This window comes from Balaenoptera musculus, chromosome 3 (genome assembly GCF_009873245.2).
Source record: "Balaenoptera musculus isolate JJ_BM4_2016_0621 chromosome 3, mBalMus1.pri.v3, whole genome shotgun sequence".
Lineage (NCBI taxonomy): Eukaryota > Metazoa > Chordata > Mammalia > Artiodactyla > Balaenopteridae > Balaenoptera > Balaenoptera musculus.
In genome coordinates this window covers 62,605,535-62,630,002 of record NC_045787.1, presented here as the reverse complement: position 1 = coordinate 62,630,002, position 24,468 = coordinate 62,605,535, and the positions used below count along the sequence as shown (strand labels likewise).

At 34.9% G+C, this 24,468-nt stretch overlaps 1 protein-coding gene across 1 annotated transcript in view; it reads right to left on the bottom strand.

The window, feature by feature from the left end:
- Nucleotides 1-247: 247 nt before the first annotated feature.
- ZFYVE16 (zinc finger FYVE-type containing 16) overlaps nt 248-24,468 on the bottom strand; it is a 48,945-nt gene continuing 24,724 nt past the window's right edge. Inside the window, 4 exon segments of the mRNA XM_036845339.1 lie at nt 248-3,948; nt 7,295-7,462; nt 8,399-8,504; nt 9,433-9,595. Coding sequence (XP_036701234.1) covers nt 3,787-3,948; nt 7,295-7,462; nt 8,399-8,504; nt 9,433-9,595 — 599 coding nt within the window. The 3' untranslated portion in view covers nt 248-3,786.

The following is a 24,468-nucleotide window of genomic DNA, read 5'->3' as shown; positions in this document are numbered from 1 at the left end:
GGAGGATCCCCTTCCACTTGCCTGGCAGCTGGCTTCCCCAAGAATGAGTGACTCAATAGAAAGAGAAGGAGAAAGAGAAAGAGACAGGCAGACAGGGAGGGAGAGGTGGGGAGAGAGGGATGAAATGAAGAGAGTGAGTGGGGAGAAATACACCAAAGATGGCAGCCATAGAAACTTTTATAACATAATATTGGAAATGACATCCCATCCCTTCTTCCATATTCTGTTGGTCCCAAAGGCCAACAGTGGTACAGTGTGGGAGGTGACTACACAAGGGTGTGAATAACCAAGAGGCAGGGATCATTGTGGGCTATCTTGGAAGCTGGCGAGCACCTTATTTTACCAAAAGAACAAAAAAAGAAAGAAAAAAAAACTTTACTATATTCGGAGGTTCATAATAAAGCTCTCGAATTAGTCCTATTTCTTCATTTGTAAAAAGCATGAAAATATGGCTGTAATTTTATCAATGCAAATACAGAAAATGTTTCCCAAAAGGTGTTAAATATTAAATTGTGTATCATTCCAAGCTAAATCCAAAACACACAATATAAAGAGAAGATTTAAAACTACTAAAAATCTGATGTAAAAAAACAAAACAAAAAGAACACCAATGTCAATGTCAATTAAGTGATAAAAGATAAATTTAGATGGTGAGGCTTAGTGTTGGGTAGGAAAAAAAATAAAGGTTTTCAATATAGCTCAAATAAAAAATAACATTGCAAGTATTTTCGTAAAAATTTGTTATGAGAAAAACAGTCCTCCTACGGAAACATATGGTGGTAATTCCAGTAATGGATTTTCTTCTTGCTTTTCTGCAATTAAGATTGCTTTTATCAATTACACAGTGGTTGGAGAAGCAGTGAAAACTTTAAGATTCTAAATAGAAGCCATATAAATCAAAGTAATTGAGGAGATGACATTGTGTTCTTCAGTGTAAACAGCGCACTATATTTTGTATAAAAAATGAGGGGAGATAATAAAAACATATTTGCTGCTACTGCACCTAAACCTTGGAAAGATACACAATAATAAAAATCACTTCTTACTGAGATTGGAGAGTGAGAAGAACAAGGTAGATGCATACAAGGTGGGCAGTAAGACTTATATTGATTAAGTTTTTAACATTTCTTTCTGATTTTTGAATGTTTATATATTACACATATGAAGCATTTTTTTTTAATCACAAAGAAAAAAATTAAAACCTAGGATTGTTTAGAGGTTTCTGGTTTATTTTCAAGATTTCAAGATATTTTCTTTTAAAATTTGAGTCAAGTTATCAAAGTTATATTACTATTAAAAAAAGAAGAGTTGTATTCTTTACTTATAAAACAATATTTAAATCTAGGCTGTTATAAACTTAGGCAATTGAGACACCATAGTCAGGCTACTACTTTTATGATTAAATTATAAGGTAAGATATTCACACAACACAGAAGACTCTTTAAAGTAAATTGCCTTAAAAGGGAAAGTTGAATGTTTTGACATATTACTGACTCTTCAGATTTTCAGCTCTTGCCTAGACAAGTTTAACGCCCATGCCTTCTCTTTATTGGTATGGCTATCCTCCTGGATTGTTTTCCAGCCAGCTACTCAGAAGTCATATCTCTATTTTAGCAATTACTTTTACTTTGTTAATTATCTGCTTCACACATTCATCTCCAAGAGGGAAAGAACTATTTTATTCATCTTTCAATCAATGAAGCCTACTAAAGTGCTCTGCGTATAGCAAGCATATATGCATATACTAAGTCTGCTGGATTGCTGCAAAAGCAAATGGGCTAAATTTTACTTAATATTTCAAAATTCTGGAAAGACAGTATTCTTAAAAGGCATAGACCAAAAATAGATCATTGCAGACTGAGTACAAAGAACCATTCTATTTCTTCACCTTAAAAAAAATAAAAATTTTAAATTATCAATGTGAAGAACATGACCAAATGCATTCAGAAACATATTGTACATCTACAAAGAATACTTTAAAATGTGCCTCCAAAGGCACAGTAATTCCAATTTTTATTAAATGTAGAGACTTTATGGAAACAAATCCAAAGCTATCCCATCATGGGAAGAGTCCTCTACCTTCTGGTTATTTTAAAGTAACTTCAGTATTCATAGATTGTGCCCTTAACTTATACTGCAAAATAAACAAAAATATAAAGAAAACAAATTGAGTTAGATATGCAATTGCTTATGATGTCAACAAATTTCACAAGTTATTACATGTTGCTTAATTTTATTTAATGTCTGCAACATTTTACATTGTTTATGAAGTAGTTACTTCCAAAAGACTGATATTTTTCTCCATGCTGTATCTTTGGCTAGTACTACAGATGTGATTCAGTAGGAATCATATGACCAAACTGATTCAAATTCTCAGTTTTTTCCTAGCCTGAGACCTAAGAACCTGAGTTATAACCCTGACTTCGTCTTCAGGTTGAGATGCTTCATAAATACTTTCTTAAAACAGGGCTATTTAGTGTAGTTTCTTTTTCTTGAGACACAGGAGTGTTTTTGATACAAAAACATATATATTCCACATTAGAATAAAAAAAGCATTAAAATAATGATTATATTTTAAATAACTTAAATGACAGGATTAACTAAAATATGACCATTACTTTTTTTAACACAACGTACTTTAAAAATTTTTTTCTATTTGAAGTAAAGAAGAAAGTTCCGTAACAGTTTCAAATACATAGAATTTAACTTATGTTAATATCCTGTTATAAAAAATAACTACCATATAAAGAATTTAAAATATGCAAAAGTAAGTAGTTCATTAAAATTTATATTTAATACATTGGTGTCAATGAAAATATGTAGACTTGCCAAGAAACTTTTAAGCTTTAAAGGAGAAGTTAAAAAAACACCTGTTTCAGGCTTCATTTATTGCTACATAATGACTACTTCAAGGGTCATCTGGCCTGTTGTCAATCACTCTTAGAAGTGGTATATACAGTGGTATACTTTGGAAGGAAAGGAGGAAAAACAATGCACTGCAATACAAAAATATTACCTATTTATAAATTATTAAAGATTTAGAAAACACATACCAAATCACATGTTCTCGCTATAAAAGCAATATACTTAATTATAGAAGCACAAAATCCTGAAGCACCCACAATTATTTTAGGAATACCCATTTAATCAAGAGAAAACCATATATGTATATATAAAATAATAATTTGAAAAGAAAAAGGCAAAATTCTGATTTTAATGCAAACAATCAGTTTATCTAATCATGGAGGTAGGTCTCCACTCCAATTATACAAATAAGTTATCTGCCTTATTCAAAGAATTACCATATAAGTCTAAGATCTGGAAACTGGTCTGTGCCATTGAAATACATTTTTAACAGACTTTAGAAACCAGTAATTTAACTGGCATATAAACAAAAAAGGTAGTTCCTTCATAAGGTTACATCTGAAAGGAGCCTTCATTAAAATCATTCTTGGCATAAAGAGGTATACCTAAGTGCAGATACTTTGGCCTAGCATTTAAATAACACAGTTAAATGCTACAAATTTTTTAAAGACAGAAGAAATCCTTGTCTTTTTCAGTACTTGTAAAGTGTAAAGCTTCAAAAACTGTGGATCTCTTAAATTTTTGGAGATTTAAATATTGTGCTAATGATTTTTAAAAGATCATTCTTGCCTAAAAAGCAAAGCTTACATGTTTCAAACATCAAACATATTTACTTTTAGTGTTTGTGGCATTTCAGCTTTAGTGCTGGAGTTAGTTTTAACAAATCAGTTTGCAATGTATAATACGACTCACGTCCTTTCACTAAAAAAGATTTTCAATAATAAAAAATACTAATTCTATTTCTAATGGTAAACTAGTAGAGTTGGAGGTCCCACCGTGGATCACAGGGATTAGAGCACTATCAAGATCATTTAGATAATGCTGAGGAAGAAGTTGGCCTTCAGATCCTGCCTGAAATTCAACCTGGAAAAAAAAAAATCTTGATGAGTCAACCCTAGAAAGTGAGCAATCTTGTTTAGTTCAGCAGATGAATATAAAATAAACTATTTAAGAATATCATTCAATTTAAGCACGTTAAGAAAATACTTGATATTTTGTTCATAAAATAATGTTTTACATTCTCCTTTATTTCTTCTATCTACTACATAAATTATAATTGTCCCTTCCACAGATACTATGAAAATAAAATTGCCACTACTTCATACTTCAGGTTTCTTCTCAATGAACATGTAAACACATTGGCAGACCAAGGTTTTGAATAATTGTCAACATGACTTAAATAAAAACCCCATGGTATTTAAAAAAAGATCTACTTAAAAATATTTTGAATTTATCATAAAATAATATTTGAATTTAATTTTGCTGGTGAAAATTACATTTTAATACATATGACTAAAAAAATTAACAATGCTTACTCAAATAATTGTCAGGTGCTTCCTTGAAAAAGGAACTTTTAATAGTGAGATAAAAATGTAAGTTCTTTTTTCCAATAAGAACTGTAACACATCCTGCCTGAAGAAGAGCAAACCTTCAACATATGAAATTGTTCATGTTAAGATTGACCATTCTGGGACTTCCCTGGTGGTCCAGAGGTTAAGACTCTGCGCTTCCATTGCAGGGGGCGTGAGTTCGATCCCTGGTCGGGGAACTAAGATCCCACATGTGGCGTGGCACCGCCAAAAAAAAAAGATTGACCATTCTAATGAACAACCTGGACTGAAATCTATTATATTGGATGTCGGAAACAGTTAAAAAGGCACATTAAAATACTGCTGGATTGGGACTTCCCTGGTGGTGTGGTGGTTAACACTCCACACTCCCAAGGCAGGGGGCCCAGGTTTGATCCCTGGTCAGGGAACTAGATCCCACATGCCGCAACTGAGTTCGCATGCCACAACTAAGGAGCCCACTTGCCACAACTAAGGCGCCCACGTGCCACAACTAAGGAGTGTGCCTGCCGCAACTAAGGAGCTCATGGGCTGCAACTAAGACCTGGCACAACCAAATAAATAAATAAATATTAAAAAAAAAATACTACTGGAGTACCACTTATCACCTATCAAATTGGCAAAGTTCAAAAGTTTGATTATATTCTGCTTTGATAAGGATGTGAGAGAAAGAACACTCTCATAAATTGTGGTAGAAATACAAATTGTCATAACCTCTATTTGAGACAATATGGTAATATCTATTGAGTACATACTTGGACCTGGCAATTCTACTTCTAGGAATGTTTCTTATATACTCACACTTATGCAAAAGCAAAATATTGTGGATACCTTAAATATCAACCAGGACATACCAAACATGCATAAGCACTAAATAAATTATGGTACATTTATATAATCAACTACTACTGTGCAACTTTAAAAAGAATATGTAGTTAATATGAAATATCTCTAAGATATATTAAGTTAAAGAAGCACTGTTAAAAAAAAAAAACAGTGAAAAGAGAACAAAAAGGACGTACAAACTTAATTGCTCATACATGCAAAAAATTACAAAGAATACATAGAAATGGATAACATTTGACTGTCTGACCAAGAAGGGAGGATGAGGGGGAGTATGGAAGTGGACTGAAGGGTTAGGAGTCAAGGGTAGGAAGGAGATCTTTCCAGGGCTATTACCTGATGCAACTCTACTGGGAACCATTTACATTGTAGCCTGGAGTTAATATCTCCAGAGGTCACCAATTAAATAGAGTACTGTGTGAATGCTGCTCTCTAGCATGTTTAATGTTTAATGAGGTGGTCCCGATATATATACATTTGTGAGATAATAGAAAATATTATAATAGAAAATTATAATATATAATTATAATTATATAATTATAATATAATAGAATATATTATAATTATAATTATAATATTATAATAGAATAGAATAGAATATACAATATAATAGAAAATATTGGTCTCTGACCCCAATTCCTGGCATAAAGCTCCTAAAACCCTTGTCATTTCCTAAGTGATAAGAATACCAGTAACATCTCTTGTTCTAATATTTATCTTTGATCCCATCCCTGACACAGGGCTCCTAAGAAACTTGTAAATTCCTAAGTGATAAGAGAGGGAGGAGCATCTTTTGTTCTTTTGAGTCAACTCTGGATGGGCTGCTAGGTAGGGGCTGGTCACCAGAAAGACCAAGCCCATGATTAGAAGCTTTAAATTTCCAGCCCTACCCCTCATTCTCCAGAGAGGGGAGAGGGGCTAAAAACTGACTTAATAATTGACCATGCCTACATGAGGAAGCCTCCATAAAATCTCAGTAGAAGGGGGTTCAGAGAGCTTTCAGGCTGGTGAACACTTCCACACTGGGAGGGTGATGCACCCCAACTCCGTGGAGACAGAAACTCCTGCTCAGGACTCTACCAGACCTTGCCCTATGTATCTCTTCATCTGGCTGTTCATCTGTATAGCCTTTAATGAACTGACAGACATAAGCAAATGTTCCCCTGAGTTCTGTGAGCCACTCAAGCAAGTTAATTGAACCCAAGGAGGAGGGGGTCACTGGAAGTTCTGATCCATAACTGGTTGGTCAGAAGCACAGGTGATAACTGACTGGCATATGAAGTGGGGGAGGAGGCAGTCTTGTAAGAGCTGTAGGATCTGATGCTATCTCCAGGTAGATCAAGTCAGAATTGAGTTGAATTCTTGGACACCCTGCTTGTGTCTGAGAATTGCTTGCTGGGGTGGGGGAAAGCCTCTACACATCTGGTGAGCAGAAGTGTTTTCCGTGAATAGTGAAAGAGACACACAGGAAAGAAAGACATAGGAGGGAAGAAATAGGTTTTTCCCTACATAGGCGGAAAAAACTGAAAATTTTCCTTTTTTAACATTTTTAGACTTTTGTAATTTTAAGTCACATGAATATAGAATTTAGTCAGCATAATTAAAAAACCTACTTATCAAGCAGAAATGTTGTGGAGCAGGCGTCAGCAAACTATGGCCTGTGGGCCAATGTGGCCCACCAACTGTTTTTGTAAACAAAGTTTCACTGGAACACAGCTAAGCTGTTTAGTTACTGTCTACAGCTGCTTTCACACTATAATGGCACAGTTAAGTAGTTGTGAAAGAAATCTGACAGACCGTAATGCCTAAGTTATTTACTGTCTGACCAAAAAAAGTTTGCTGGCCCCTGCTGTGGACAGTAAAGGAGATAATGTACAGGAAGTGTGTACCGAACATTAACGTTCAACAAACTTTAATTCTCTTCAGTGATCTCAAAGTAAAAGGTTAAAGAAAAACTTCTGATTATTTTAATATAAGATATATTCATTTCAAAAATACATCACAAAAACATGCCTCACCATATCAGTGTCAATGGAAACTCTGAGGCCAATTTTATTTATCCCATTACTCTTTAGAGTTTTCAGGTGAGGGCACAGTGCAGCACTACAAGCCATGGCTATTTCTTTTGCAAACTGATAACGAGTTGCTGAAATAGATAAATCCTGGTCCTTTAGAAAGTAGAACACCTGAAATGTATTTAATTAGGAAACAAGTCATGATTAAGATTAAAAGTAGCTTTAAAAATGCAACAATTGCTACCTTCAATTCAACTTTATGAATAAAATTCCAATGTTAGTGCCATGAAATTCACTAGTTAGGAACATTATATATATAGTATATATATATACTATATATAGCCTGATCTATAGTATAAGTAAAAACTTAAAACCAAAGATTAGGGAATATGGGAATGACAGCTATTTTTGCCTAAAGTTAACTTGTAGCAACAAAAGCTTTGTTAACTCAGTTTAAAGAAGGGTACTGATGAGCCCACCCAATAAGATCACCATCCCATAAGGACATCTTAATGAAGTTAAGATCAAACAAAGAAATAATGTCCTATAATTTCTATACCCTCTATAGTTTCTATCTTCTACGTGTGTAAAATCACAAAGAATACCTAAGAAATCAGTAACATTGATTGTCTGACCCAGGAGGTAGAGTGAGGGGGAGAATGGAGGTAGACTAAGGGGCTGTAAGGCTATAGTTTCATATTCTCTTATTTTTAAAAAACTGGAACATGCAAAACTAACTTTCATATGTAAATGCTGATTATAAACTGATATCTATAAAATATTTTATTTTTTGTAAAATAGGAGAAAAATGAAAACACCATGGTCAAATAACATGTTATTGTACAAACAAAGATGGCAATGCCGTGAAAACTTAACTGTGAGCTGACAGGCAGTACCACCATACAATAACCTGAAATGATCCTATGGAAATGCAAATCTGGTGTATATAAGGCAGTCTGGGGTGGAGATATGTGTGTCTCAAGGTGTAATGAAAGTGTAATACACTGCACTTAAACATTCAGAGGTTGAATCCTACGAAATCTCCAAATTAACAAAAATATATCCAAACACAGCATGTAAATGGAAGGAAACGTCTTTCTAAGTTACCTCAGTACACTTTACAATCTTCTCATCAGTTTCAAAATCTGCTTCCAGTTTTATTTTTTCACTTGGAAATCCTTGTAATGATATTCCATCCACTGAACTAATAACACTGCAGAATAAAATATAATAGAACAGATTTATTTAATACCAAAGTACTTTCTATGAAGTAAATTATTAGACTTGAACAAATGGAATAAGGATAAAAATTATGAAAGCTATAAATTTAAAGCATCAGTAAGACATCTCAATTATATAAAAAATAATTAAAACTTAGCTCATATTCATTTACCAAGATTTCTTGATTGTGTAGCAAATTATATCTCTTTTTCATATGCCCAATTCAGACCTGAGGTTTAAAATACCTTAGTCTCCTAACAGAAAAGCTGTCTCATGAATTGCAAAACTCTATCTTGGAATCCTTCAGCATTAGCCCTCCTCTTCCTTTTTTGCTCCAGATCCCTTAGCCAGTCTCCAAAAAAGAAAGAAAATGGGTAACTAAAGAGAGGAGGGAATGGCAGTAATATTCTGTAAGGCCTCTAATGTACATATTATTGAATTCAGTTGTTTGCATTTACAGTGGATCAATATAATACAGAATAAACACCCAAAGGGAATCCATTACTTATTTGACAAAAATAATCCTCAAATAATTCCATGAAAATACATATCTGGTATATAAAAGGCAGTCTTGGGGGGAAATATGTGTGTGCCTCAACGTACCATATAACAAAGTATCTTGTCTTTCTCAGACCTGGCATCAAGCCTACACTGCTACACAATGCACATTTTATCATTTGCCCCCTCCCAAACTGACCACCCTTTAATAATTTACAGCATCCTGGCTAAGAAAACACACATGACGCTGGTTAGGTACATTTTTGAAAAAAACAGACTGCATTTATTAATTAGAGTATATGCATTTAAATTAATGGTATCATTCTATATTTATTTATAAAATATTTAATTTTGTTAACAGGATGTTTTTATCCTTTCTCCTCCATCAAATCAATTACATTTTGGTAACAAAAAATTCCTACCCTTTGTTTCCTTTTTCTTCAGAATCTACCCAGCAGATGTCCACATATTCTCTCATGTCTACAGCATCAACTTTCCCACATGTAATTTTAAAGTCTTTTTGTTCTCGTAGAGCTAGCCGCAAGCCATCCATGGTCTCTGGAGTTATTTGTACCATTAAGCCATCTAAAAATGAGAATTATGTTTCACATTTGTTTTACTGAATATAAATTTATATGTCTAAGCCATAAATTTTGCTATCAAAATATGTTCCGTGCAAGTTTTAGACCATCTGTTAAATCATCTTGATGGCTGTTTTCTGTTAGGGAATATGAAAAATATTGCACAATGTTAAGGATTCTTTTTTTTTTTTTTAATGGTTAAACAGATAAAGGTGAGAACTTCCACTTCTGGCTATGATGAAATAATGATGCCAAACTGCCCTTTCATTATGAAAACCAACCATAAAACTAGACAAAATGTATGAGGCAATTGTTTTCAGGCTCTGGAAAACAGGAAGTACAATACCATGGTCCCTACAGGAAAACTCAATAGGTGAGCCCATAACTGCCCAGGCTCTCTGCTTGGGGACAATTTCTGCATGGTGACCAGTAAGCCTACAATTGCTCTACTGGGCTGAGAAGTCAGAGATAAGAGTTTAAGGAAACCTGAAATCTGTGGTCAAGACACTAAAAAGGGGAGCACCAGGAGACTGTGTTCAAGGACTTTTTGAGTCCTTGGACTAGAACTGAGAACACATTAATAGAGTGACCCTAGATGAGGCATAACAGAAAATGGCTATTATATGGTTGGGAACAGAACAGAGATACTAGAAGTCAAGCAATGTTGGGGGATATTGGTAGTCTAAACCAACCAAAATAGACATTAGCACCTCATTAACCCTGAACTGTGCAATGCCAAATCAAAGCTCTTACAAAATCTACAGGCAAAACAGATTTGGAGGATGAGTCCTGCCAGACTGTAAACACCTTAGAATATCCATAGATCCATCTGTTAAAAAAATAAAGACTACACAAGCTCAGGGTAAGCAGACATAAAATGCCTGCTTAAACATAAATAAGCCTTCTTCAGCAAAAAAATCCCTTTAAAAAAAGCTAAAAGAATCTAAAGTCTCTAAAGCATATCAATAATGACAGTACATAATAAAAAGTTACCAAAGACAGGAAAATGTGAGCCCCTATAAAACTGAAACTAACCATGAGATGGCCAAGACATTGGATTAAACACAAAAACACTTTAAAATAGCTATCTAAAATATATTCAAAGACCTAAAGGAAAACATATTTAAAGAATGAAAAGCAAATACTGGCTAAATTTATAAACAGATTTTTAAAAATCTGAACAGAGAAATAGAAACTGGAAAACCCTCCCCCCAAATTCTATAACTGAAAAGTATAATCCAACTAAAACAGAAACCTTAATGGATAGGCTTAATAGTAGACTGAAGATGGCAAAAGAATCAGAGAACATAAAGAAAGGTCAACAAAAATGATCAAATCTGAAGAACCCAGAGAAAAAAGAATGAAGAAATATAAAAAAAGCATCAAAGACCCATGGGATGGTATAAAGCAGTCTAATACAGATATGGATTACATATACATAGATAAGACTATCTCCCAGAAGGAGAAGAAAGATCAGGACATTTAAAAAAATGGTAAGAAATTCCCCAAATTTGATGAAAAATACTGACACACACATCCAAGGAGTTTAATAAATGCCAAATAGGATAAATACAAAGAAAATCACATTGAGGCACACCACAGTAAAACAGGTGAAAACCAAAGATAAAGAGGCTATCTTGAAAACAGACTGAGGAAAAGGGCACATTAAATACAAGGAAACAAATATAAAAACTATTACTGACTCTTCACTAGAAATAATGAGGGTCAGAAGACAATGAAATGACATCTTTAAAGAAAAGACTTTCAAAGCAGAATTTTATATCTAGCAAAAATACCCATAAAAAATGAGAATGAAATAAAGACAGCTTCAGAAAAATGAAAGGCAAGACAACATTAGATAAATGAAAGTCAGCCAACTTGTATTACAAAAAATACTAATGACTTCTTGGTGTCTGCTCCATGTAAAGATCTTGGAACTTGTCACTTCCATCCTCAAAACAAGAAAAAAGCTGAACAATAAAATACCTAGGAATAAACCTAACTTCTATTCAACATAGTACTGGAAGTCCTAGCCACAGCAATTGTACAAGAAAAAGAATAAAAGGTATCGAAATTGGAAGGAAAGAGGTAAAATTGTCATTATATGCAGATGACATGATACTATATAGAAAACTCTAAAGACTCCACACAAAAACTATGAGAACTGATAAACGAATTCAGCAAGGTAGCAGGCTACAATATTTACAGAAATAGTTTGCATTACTTTAAACAATGAAATATCAGAAAGTTAAAAAAAAAAAAATCCCTTTAAAAATTGTATAAAAAAAATACCTAGGAATAAACCTGACCAAGGAGGTGAAAGACTTACATGCTGAGAACTATAAAACATTGATAAAGGAAACTGAAGATGATTCAAAGAAGTGGAGGGCTTCCCTGGTGGCGCAGTGGTTGAGGGTCTGCCTGCTGATGCAGGGGACACGGGTTCGAGCTCTGGTCTGGGAAGATCCCACATGCCGCGGAGCAACTGGGCCCGTGAGCCACAACTGCTGAGCCTGCGCGTCTGGAGCCTGTGCTCCGCAACGGGAGAGGCCGCGATAGTGAGAAGCCTGCGCACCACGATGAAGAGTGGCCCCCACTTGCTGCAACTAGAGAAAGCCCTCACAGAAACGAAGACCCAACACAGCCAAAAATAAATAAATAAATAAATAAATAAATTAAAAAAAAAAAAAAAAGAAGTGGAAAGATATCCCATGCTCTTGGATTGGAAGAATTAATATTGTTAAAATGGCCATACTATCCAAGGCAATCTACAGATTTAATGTGATCCCTATCAAATTACCCATCACATTTTTCACAGAACTAGAACAAATAATTCTAAAATTTATATGGAACCACAGAAGACCCAGAATTGCCAAAGCAATCCTCACAAAAGAACAAAGCTGGAGACATAAGCCTCCCAGACTTAAGATAATACTACAAAGCTACAATAATCAAAACAGCATGGTATTGGCACAGAAACAGACATATGGATCAATGAAACAAAAGAGAGAGCCCAGAAATAAACCCACACACCAGTAGTCAATCTTTGACAAAGGAGGCAAGAATGTACAATGGAGAAAAGACGGTCTCTTCAACAAGTGGTGTTGGGAAAGCTGGACAACCTCATGTAAATCAATGAAATTAGAACACTTCCTCACACCATATAAAAAGATAAGCTCAAAGTGGTTTGAAGATCTAAATATAAGACATGATACCATAAAACTCCTAGGAGAGAACATAGGCAAAACATTCTTCGATGTAAATCATAGCAATATTTTCTTAGGTCAGTCTGACAGGCAAAAGAAACAAAAGCAAAAATAAACAAATGGGACCTAATCAAACTCAAAAGCTTTTGCACAGCAGGGAAGCCATAAACAAAATGAAAAGACAACCTACAGAATGGGTGAAAATATTTGCAAATGATGCAACGAAGGGTTACTTTCAGAAATATCCAAACAGTTCATACACCTCACTATCAAACAAACAACCCAATCAAAAAATGGGCAGAACACCTAAATAGACTTTTCCAAAGACATACAGATGGCCAACAGTCACATGAAAAGATGCTCAATATCACTAATTATTAGAGAAATGCAAATCAAAATTACAATGAGATCACCTCACACCAGTCAGAATGGCTATCATCAAAAAGTTTACAAATAATAAATGCTGGCGAGGGTATGAAGAAAAGGGAACCCTCCTAAACTGTTGGTAGGCATGTAAATTGGTACAGCCACTACAGAAAACAGTCTGGAGGTTCCTTAAAAAACTAAAAGTAGAGCTACCATATGATCCAGCAATCCCACTCCTGGGCATATGTCCAGAAAAGATGAAAACTCTAATTCAAAAAGATATATGTACCCCAATGTCCGTAGCAGCACTGTTTATAATAGCCAAGACATGGAAGCAATCTAAGTAAGTATCCATCAACAGATGAATGGGTAAAGAAGATGTGGTGTGTGTGTGTGTGTGTATATACACACACAATGGAATATTACTCAGCCAAAAAAAAGAATGCAATATTGCCATTTGCAGCAACATGGATGGACCTAGAGATTATCATACTAAGTGAAGTCAGACAGAGACAAATATATGATATCACTTATATGTAGAATCTAAAAAATAATACAAGTGAATTTATTTACAAAACAGAAACAGACTCACAGACATAGAAAATAAACTTATGGTTACCAAAAGGGAAAGGGAGGAGACGGATAAATTAGGAGTATGGGATTAACAGATACACACTAATATAAATAAAATAGATAAAATAACATGGATTTACTGTATAACACAGGGAAATATATTCAATATCTTTTAATAACCTATAATGAAAAAGAATCTGAAAAAAAAAATATATACATATGAAAAACTGAATCACTTTGCTGTACACCTGAAACTAATAGATTATTATAAATCAACTATACTTCAGTAAAATTTTTAAAATAAATTTAAAAAAAATTAAAAAGCTGAACAAACATAAAAATGAACAACCTCTAGATCTATCAAAGAATTGATGTCCCAGGGCACACTGCTTCCCTGAAAAAAGGAGCAAAATCAAAACCTACCACAAACAACCCAACAAAAATAAACACATATTTCTCCTTACTCTTATCACATATAATGTGATATAAGAAATATAATTGAATATATCAATTCCACTCATTAGAAGACAGATATGGCACACACAATGGAATCATAAAGCTCACTTACTTTAAAAGGTATTACTGAAAAACAGGGATCTAGACAAGAACATTTACAATCACTGCTTCCACTAGAAAGTACTAGCCAATAAACAAGAAAAATAAATTAAAAAGCCATAATGGCTGTAAAGAAAGAAACAAAACTATCATTATTAATAAACTATCATTATTTATAGTTATAAAAAAAAACTCTAAAAGAGTCTATAGGTAAATTATTTAAATAATGTAAGTTTAGCAATATAGCTGGTTATAAGATAAAAATACAGAAATCAATTAATTTCTATTTTCCAGCAACAAAAGATAAAATTTTTAATTTAAAAAGATATCCAAGAATACGTTAAAAGGATCATATACCATGACCAAGGGGATTTGTCCCAGGCATGCAAGGATTTTTCAGTATCTTGCAAATCAATCAATGAAATACACAACATTAACAAACTGAAGAATAAAAAACCATATGATCATCTCAATAGATGCAGAAAAAGCTTCTCACAAAATTCAAGATCCATCTATGATTAAAAACTCTTCAGAATGTGGGCATAGAGGAAACATACCTCAACATAATAAAGATGCCACCAGAAAACTACTAGAGCTCATGAATGAATTTGATAAAGTTGCAGGGTACAAAATTAATATATAAAAATCTCTTGCATTTCTATGCACTAACAACAAACTATCAGAAAGAGAAATTAAGGAAATAATCCCATTTACAACTGCATCAAAAAGAATAAAATACCTAGGAATAAACCTACCTAAGAAAGTAAAAGACCTGTACTTGGAAAACTGTAAAACACTGATAAAAGAAACTGAAGACAACACAAACAGATGGAACACAGATATACTGTGTTCATGGACTGGAAGAATTAATATTGTTAAAATGAACATACAATATTGTTAAAATGAACAAAGCAATCTACAGATTCAATGTAATCCCTATCAAAATACCAAGGGCATTTTTCACAGAACTAGAACAAATAATTTTTTAATTTGTATGGAAACACAAAAGACCCCAAAGAGCCAAAACTATTTTGAGAAAGAAAAACAGAACTGGACGAATCATGTTCCCTGACTTCAGACCATACTACAAACCTACAGTAATCAAAACAGTATGCTTCTGGCACAAAAACAGAACCATAGATCAATGGAATAGAATAGAGCGCAGAAATAAACCCATGCACTTATGATCATTTAATCTACAACAAAGGAGGCAAGAATATTCAGTGGAGCAAAGACGCTCTCTTCAATAAGTGGCACTAGGAAAGAATGAAATTAGAACATTCTCTCACACCATGTACAAAAAAATGAAAAACTCGAAATGGATTAATGACCTAAATGTAAGATCAGAAACCATAAAACTCCTAGAAGAAAACAGAGGCTGAACACTCTTTGACATAAACTGTAGCAATATTTTCTTGGATCTGTCTCCTAAAGCAAAGGAAATACAAGCAAAAATAAACAAGCGGGAACTAATTAAACTTAAAAGCTTCTGCACAGTAAAGAAAACCATCAGCACAACAAAAAGACAACCTATCAAATGGGAGAAAACATTTGCAAATGATATGACTGATAACGAGGTAATATCCAAATATATAAACAGCTCATACAACTCAACATCAAAAAAGAAAAAAAAAAAACCCTGATTAAAACATGGGCAGAAGACCTGAATAGATGTTTTTCTAAAGAAGACATAGGATGGCCAATAGGCATGTGAAAAGATGCTCAACATTGTTAATCAGAAAAATGGAGGTGATTAACCAAGATGGCGGAATAGAAGGACGTGCTCTCACTCCCTCTTGCGAGAGCACCAGAATCACAACTGGCTGCTGGACAATCATTGACAGGAAGACCCTGGACTCCACCAAGGAGGATACCCCACGTCCAAGAACAGAGGAGAAGCCACAGTGAGATGGTAGGAGGGGCGCAATCAGAGTAAAATCAAATCCCATAACTGCTGGGTGGGTGACTCACAGACTGGCGAACACTTATACCACAGAAGTCCACCCACTGGAGTGAAGGTTCTGAGCCCCACGTCAGGCTTCCCAACCTGGGGGTCCGGCAACGGGAGGAGGAATTCCTAGAGAATCAGACTTTGAAGCCTAGTGGGAATTGATTGCAGGACTTTGACAGGACTGGGGGAAACAGAGACCCCACACTTGGAGGGCACACACAAAGTAATGTGTGCATCGGGACCCAGGGGAATGAGCAGTGACCCTGGGGGAGACTGAACCAGACCTACCTGCTGGTGTTGGGGGGTCTCCTGCAGAGGCGAGTGGTGGCTCTGTTTCACCGTGGGGATAAGGACACTGGCAGCAGAGGTTCTGGGAAGTTCTCCTTGGCGTGAGCCCTCCCAGAGTCTGCCATTAACCCCACCAAAGAGCACGGGTAGGCTCCAGTGTTGGGTTGCCTCAGGCAAAACAACCAACAGGGAGGGAACCCAGCCCCACCCATCAACAGTCAAGTGGATTAAGGTTTTACTGAGCTCTGACCGCCACAGCAACAGGGAGGGAACCCAGCCCCACCCATCAACAGTCAAGTGGATTAAGGTTTTACTGAGCTCTGACCCCCACAGCAACAGTCAGCTCTACCCACCACCAGAGCATCCCATCAAGCCTCTTAGATAGCCTCAACCACCAGAGGGCAGACAACAGAAGCAAGAAAAACTACAATCCTGCAGCCTGTGGAACAAAAACCACAGTTACAGAAAGATAGAGAAGATGAAAAGGCAGAGGGCTATGTACCAGATGAAGGAACAAGAAAAAACCCCAGAAAAACAACTAATGAAGTGGAGAGAGGCAACCTTCCAGAAAAAGAATTCAGAATAATGATAGTGAAGATGATCCAGGACCTCGGAATAAGAATGGAGGCAAAGATTGAGAAGATGCAAGAAATGATTAACAAAGACCTAGAAGAATTAAAGAACAAACAAACAGAGATGACCAATACAATAACTGAAATGAAAACTACACTAGAAGGAATTAATAGCAGAATAACTGAGGCAGAAGAACGGATAAGTGACCTGGAAGACAGAATGGTGGGATTCACTGCTGCGGAACAGACTAAAGAAAAAAGAATGAAAAGAAATGAAAACAGCCTAGAGACCTCTGGGACAACATTAAACGCAACAACATTCGCATTATAGGGGTCCCAGAAGGAGAAGAGAGAGAGAAAGGACCAGAGAAAATATTTGAAGAGATTATAGTCGAAAACTTCCCTAACATGGGAAAGGAAATAGCCACCCAAGTCCAGGAAGCGCAGAGAGTCCCATACAGAATAAACCCAAGGAGAAACACGCCGAGACACATAGTAATCAAAGTGGCAAAAATTAAAGACAAAGAAAAATTATTGAAAGCAGCAAGGGAAAAACGACAAATAACATACAAGGGAACTCCCATAAGGTTAACAGCTGATGTCTCAGCAGAAACTCTGCAAGCCAGAAGGGAGTGGCATGATATACTTAAAGTGATGAAAGGGAAGAACCTACAACCAAGATTACTCTACCCAGCAAGGATCTCATTTAGATTTGATGGAGAAATCAAAAGCTTTACAGACAAGCAAAAGCTAAGAGAATTCAGCACCACCAAACCAGCTCTACAACAAATGCTAAAGGAACTTCTCTAAGTGGGAAACACAAGAGAAGAAAAGGACCTACAAAAACAAACCCAAAACAATTAAGAAAATGGTCATAGGAACATACATATCGATAATTACCTTAAACGTGAATGGATTAAATGCCCCAACCAAAAGACACAGACTGGCTGAATGGATACAAAAACAAGACCCATATATATGCTGTCTACAAGAGACCCACTTTAGACCTAGGGACACATACAGACTGAAAGTGAGGGGATGGAAGAAGATATTCCATGCGAATGGAAATCAAAAGAAAGCTGGAGTAGCTATACTCATATCAGATAAAATAGACTTTAAAATAAAGAATGTTACAAGAGACAAGGAAGGACACTACATAATGATCCAGGGATCAATCCAAGAAGAAGATATAAGAATTATAAATATATATGCACCCAACATAGGAGCACCTCAATACATAAGGCAACTGCTAACAGCTATAAAAGAGGAAATCGACAGTAACACAATAATAGTGGGGGACTTTAACACCTCACTTACACCAATGGACAGATCATCCAAAATGAAAATAAATAAGGAAACAGAAGCTTTAAATGACACAATAGACCAGATAGATTTAATTGATATATATAGGACATTCCATCCAAAAACAGCAGATTACACGTTCTTCTCAAGTGCGCACGGAACATTCTCCAGGATAGATCACATCTTGGGTCACAAATCAAGCCTCAGTAAATTTAAGAAAATTGAAATCATATCAAGCATCTTTTCTGACCACAACGCTATGAGATTAGAAATGAATTACAGGGAAAAAAACGTAAAAAAGACAAACACATGGAGGCTAAACAATACGTTACTAAATAACCAAGAGATCACTGAAGAAATCAAAGAGGAAATAAAAAAAATACCTAGAGACAAATGACAATGAAAACACGACGACCCAAAACCTATGGGATGCAGCAAAAGCGGTTCTAAGAGGGAAGTTTATAGCTATACAAGCCTACCTAAAGAAACAAGAAAAATCTCAAGTAAACAATCTAACCTTACACCTAAAGAAACTAGAGAAAGAAGAACAAACAAAACCCAATGTTAGCAGAAGGAAAGAAATCATAAAGATCAGAGCAGAAATAAATGAAATAGAAACAAAGAAAACAATAGCAAAGATCAATAAAACTAAAAGTTGGTTCTTCGAGAAGATAAACAAAATTGATAAGCCATTAGCCAGACTCATCAAGAAAAAGAGGGAGAGGACTCAAATCAATAAAATCAGAAATGAAAAAGGAGAAGTTACAACAGACACTGCAGAAATACAAAGCATCCTAAGAGACTACTACAAGCAACTTTATGCCAATAAAATGGACAACCTGGAAGAAATGGACAAATTCTTAGAAGGTATAACCTTCCAAGACTGAACCAGGAAGAAACAGAAAATATGAACAGACCAATCACAAGTAATGAAATTGAAACTGTGATTAAAAATCTTCCAACAAACAAAAGTCCAGGACCAGATGGCTTCACAGGTGAATTCTATCAAACATTTAGAGAAGAGCTAACACCCATCCTTCTCAAACTCTTCCAAAAAATTGCAGAGGAAGGAACACTCCCAAACTCATTCTATGAGGCCACCATCACCCTGATACCAAAACCAGACAAAGACACTACAAAAAAGAAAATTACAGACCAATATCACTGATGAATATAGATGCAAAAATCCTCAACAAAATACTAGCAAACAGAATCCAACAACACATTAAAAGGATCATACACCACGATCAAGTGGGATTTATCCCAGGGATGCAAGGATTCTTCAATGTACGCAAATCAATCAATGTGATACACCATATTAACAAATTGAAGAATAAAAACCATATGATCATCTCAATAGATGCAGAAAAAGCTTGTGACAAAATTCAACACCCATTTATGATAAAAACTCTCCAGAAAGTGGGCATAGAGGGAACCTACCTCAACATAATAAAGGCCATAACTGACAAACCCACAGCAAACATCATTCTCAATGGTGAAAAACTGAAAGCATTTCCTCTAAGATCAAGAACAAGACAAGGATGCCCACTCTCACCACTATTATTCAACATAGTTCTGGAAGTCCTAGCCACGGCAATCAGAGAAGAAAAAGAAATAAAAGGAATACAAATTGGAAAAGAAGAAGTAAAACTGTCACTGTTTGCGGATGACATGATACTATACATAGAGAATCCTAAAACTGCCACCAGAAAACTGCTAGAGCTAATGAATGAATATGGTAAAGTTGCAGGATACAAAATGAATGCACAGAAATCTCTTGCATTCCTATACACTAATGATGAAAAATCTGAAAGAGAAATTATGGAAACACTCCCATTTACCATTGCAACAAAAGGAATAAAATACCTAGGAATAAACCTACCTAGGGAGACAAAAGACCTGTATGCAGAAAACTATAAGACACTGATGAAAGAAATTAAAGATGATACCAACAGGTGGAGAGATATACCATGTTCTTGGATTGGAAGAATCAACATTGTGAATATGAGTATACTACCCAAAGCAATCTACAGATTCAATGCAATCCCTATCAAATTACCAATGGCATTTTTCACAGAACTAGAACAAATCATCTTAAAATTTGTATGGAGACACAAAAGACCCCGAATAGCCAAAGCAGTCTTGAGGCAAAAAAATGGAGCTGGAGGAATCAGACTCCCTGACTTCAGACTATACTACAAAGCTACAGTAATCAAGACAATATGGTACTGGCACAAAAACAGAAACATAGATCAATGGAACAAGATAGAAAGCCCAGAGATTAACCCACGCACCTATGGTCAACTAATCTATGACAAAGGAGGCAAAGATATACAATGGAGAAAAGACAGTCTCTTCAATAAGTGGTGCTGGGAAAACTGGACAGCTACATGTAAAAGAATGAAATTAGAATACTCCCTAACACCATACACAAAAATAAACTCAAAATGGATTAGAGACCTAAATATAAGACTGGACACTATAAAATTCTTAGAGGAAAACATAGGAAGAACACTCTTTGACATAAATCACAGCAAGATCTTTTTTGATCCACCTCCTAGAGTAATGGAAATAAAAACAAAAATAAACAAGTGGGACCTAATGAAACTTCAAAGCTTTTGCACAGCAAAGGAAACCATAACAAGACGAAAAGACAACCCTCAGAATGGGAGAAAATATTTGCAAATGAATCAACGGACAAGGATTAATCTCCAAAATATATAAACAGCTCATTCAGCTCAATATCAAAGAAACAAACACCCCAATCCAAAAATGGGCAGAAGACCTAAATAGATATTTCTCCAAAGAAGACATACAGGCGGCCACGAAGCACATGAAAAGATGCTCAACATCACTAATTATTAGAGAAATGCAAATGAAAACTACAATGAGGTATCACCTCACTCCTGTTAGAATGGGCATCATCAGAAAATCTACAAACAACAAATGCTGGAGAGGGTGTGGAGAAAAGGGAAACCTCTTGCACTGTTGGTGGGAATGTAAATTGATACAGCCACTATGGAGAACAATATGGAGGTTCCTTAAAAAACTAAAAATAGAATTACCATATGACCCAGCAATCCCACTACTGGGCATATACCCAGAGAAAACCGTAATTCAAAAAGACACATGCACCCGAATGTTCATTGCAGCACTATTTACAATAGCCAGGTCATGGAAGCAACCTAAATGCCCATCAACAGACGAATGGATAAAGAAGTTGTGGTACATATATACAATGGAATATTACTCAGCCATAAAAAGGAACGAAATTGAGTCATTTGTTGAGACGTGGATGGATCTAGAGACTGTCATACAGAGTGAAGTAAATCAGAAAGAGAAAAAGAAATATCGTATATTAATGCATGTGTGTGGAACCTAGAAAAATGGTACAGATGAGCCAGTTTGCAGGGCAGAAGTTGAGACATGTTTACACTGATGTGTATAAAATTGATGCCTAATAAGAACCTGCAGTATAAAAAAACAAACAAAACAACTAATACTAAACTTTCATTGGGTTATTTGTATGGAAATATGTTAATATAAATGTTTCAGACATTACATGAAATTTCTAAAAATCCTATATTTGTATTTGTATGGAAATATGTATGGAAATATGTTAATATAAATGTTTCAGACATTACATGAAATTTCTAAAAATCTTATATTTGTATTTGTATGGAAATATGTATGGAAATATGTTAATATAAATGTTTCAGACATTACATGAAATTTCTAAAAATCTTATATGTTCTGGTATAATGTTATAAGTAATAATCCTAGTTATTACTTTAAAATGTATATCTCAGAAATAACTAATTTTCTTGTCAACTGCATTATTATGAACTTTCATCAAATCTTTAACCGTGGTCATTTTTAAGTCTTTTGTCATTTACAGACAGTTCTGGGTGTACTCTGATGATTTTGCAAATATGTTCCTATAAAAGGGTTTCATCTTCAAGAAATTCATGGAAAAGACTCTGACAAGTACAGGTTTCTGGTAACTGACTGTACTGCTGAACTGAATGAATAAGCATTTTCAGAACTCTAATGAAAAACTGATGAACTCATAAAAGTGCTAACAAAAGATCAAGATGAAAAAAAAATTAATTACATGGGACTGAGTGAACTGATGAGGATGAGTATAATTTTTGTGACTTCTGTCTGAATTAAAAAAAAAAAAATCCCACAAGGACTCAGAGGCAAAGAATATACAAATCAATTTTCACTGCAAAGTAAAGGAGCTGTTACAGTGGAGGATTACTGGACTGAATGTCAATATTATGACATAGTATGAGTGTGTTTCATGTTTGGTAATTGCAATCATTGTTGCTTTTGTTGTGGTCATCCATGTACAATGCTTGGTGTCAGTCTATTTATCTCTTGTAAAAATAAAATACAGTGTGTGTGTGTGGAAAAAAAAAAAAAAAAAGAAAAATGGAAATTAAATCCACAATGAGATATCACCTCACACCTGTCAGAATGGCTATCATCGAAAAGAACAGAAATAACAAATGCTAGAAAGGATGTGGAGAAAAGGGAACCCTCTACAATGTTGGTGGGAATGTAAATTGGTGTAGCCACTATGGAAAACAAAATGGGGATTTCTCAAAAAACTAAAAATAGAACTACTATATGACCTAGCAATTTCACTCCTGTGTATTTATCCAAAAAAAACCAAAACCACTAATTCAAAAAGATACATGCACCCCAATGTTCATAGCAGCATTATTTACAGTTGCCAAGCAACCTAAGTATCCATCAACAGATGAATGGATAAAGAAAATGTGGTATATATATACAATGGAATACTACTTAGCCATAAAAAAGAATGATTTTGCAATTTGCAACAACATGAATGGACTTGGAGGGTATCATGCCAAGTGAAATAAGTCAGACAGAGAAAGACAAATACTGTATCATATCACTTATATGTGGAATCTAAGAAATAAAACTAGTGAATATAACAAAAAATAAACTGACTCACAGATATAGAGAACAAACTAGGGGTTACCAGTGGGGAGAGGTAAGCAGGGAGGGGTGGTAGGGGATTAAAAAGTACAACATAGTATGTATAAAGTGAGTAAGATACAAGGATATAGTGTATAGCACAGGGAATATAGCCAATATTTTATAATAACTATAAATGAATATAACCTTTAAAACTTGTGAATCACTTTGTTGTACACCTGAAGTTTACATAATATTTTATATCAACTATACCTCAATAAAAAATAAATTTAAAAAATTATAATGGCATTTACATTACACTAAAATTGTAATAAGTAAATAAATAGATACCATTTACATTAGCAATAAAATCTATGAGGTACAGGAATAGATAAGAAATGATATTCAAAACCTACACAAAAACTATAAAATTTTATTGGAAATGAATATTATTAAATATTATGTAAATAAATTGAAGGTAGCCAATGTACATGGATAGAAACAATGAAAGTAGAAAATATGCCAATTTTCTCAAAATTAAACTAGCAATATAATGCAATTCCAATAAAAAGTCCAATGGACCTTTTCGAACCTGACAAGTTGATCCTAAAATTAACATGATAAAACAAAGGGCTTAGACTGGCCAGAGCACTACTAAAATGAGGAATAAGGCATGTGTGTGGCATCAGAGATGGGAGGACTTCCTATAAAGCTATGTAACTGAGATAGTATGGAGGATGATATTAGTGAAAATGCAGACTAAGAACTTCCGAAAATACACTACTCCATAAAAACAACAAGGAAACCAATAAAATGTCAGAGGAAACTTTTTCGAAACTCTGGAAATTAACCAAAGGCTTGCAGCAATCTGGGGAGTATTTATAAAAAAAAACAGCAGGAGAGAAGCAAGAAGAACTACAATCCTGCAGTCTGTGGCACAAAAACCACATTCACAGAAAGATAGACAAGATGAAAAGGCAGAGGGCTATGTACCAGATGAAGGAACAAGACAAAACCCCAGAAGAAACAACTAAATGAAGTGGAGATAGGCAACCGTCCAGAAAAAGAATTCAGAATAATGATAGTGAAGATGATCCAGGACCTCGGAAAAAGA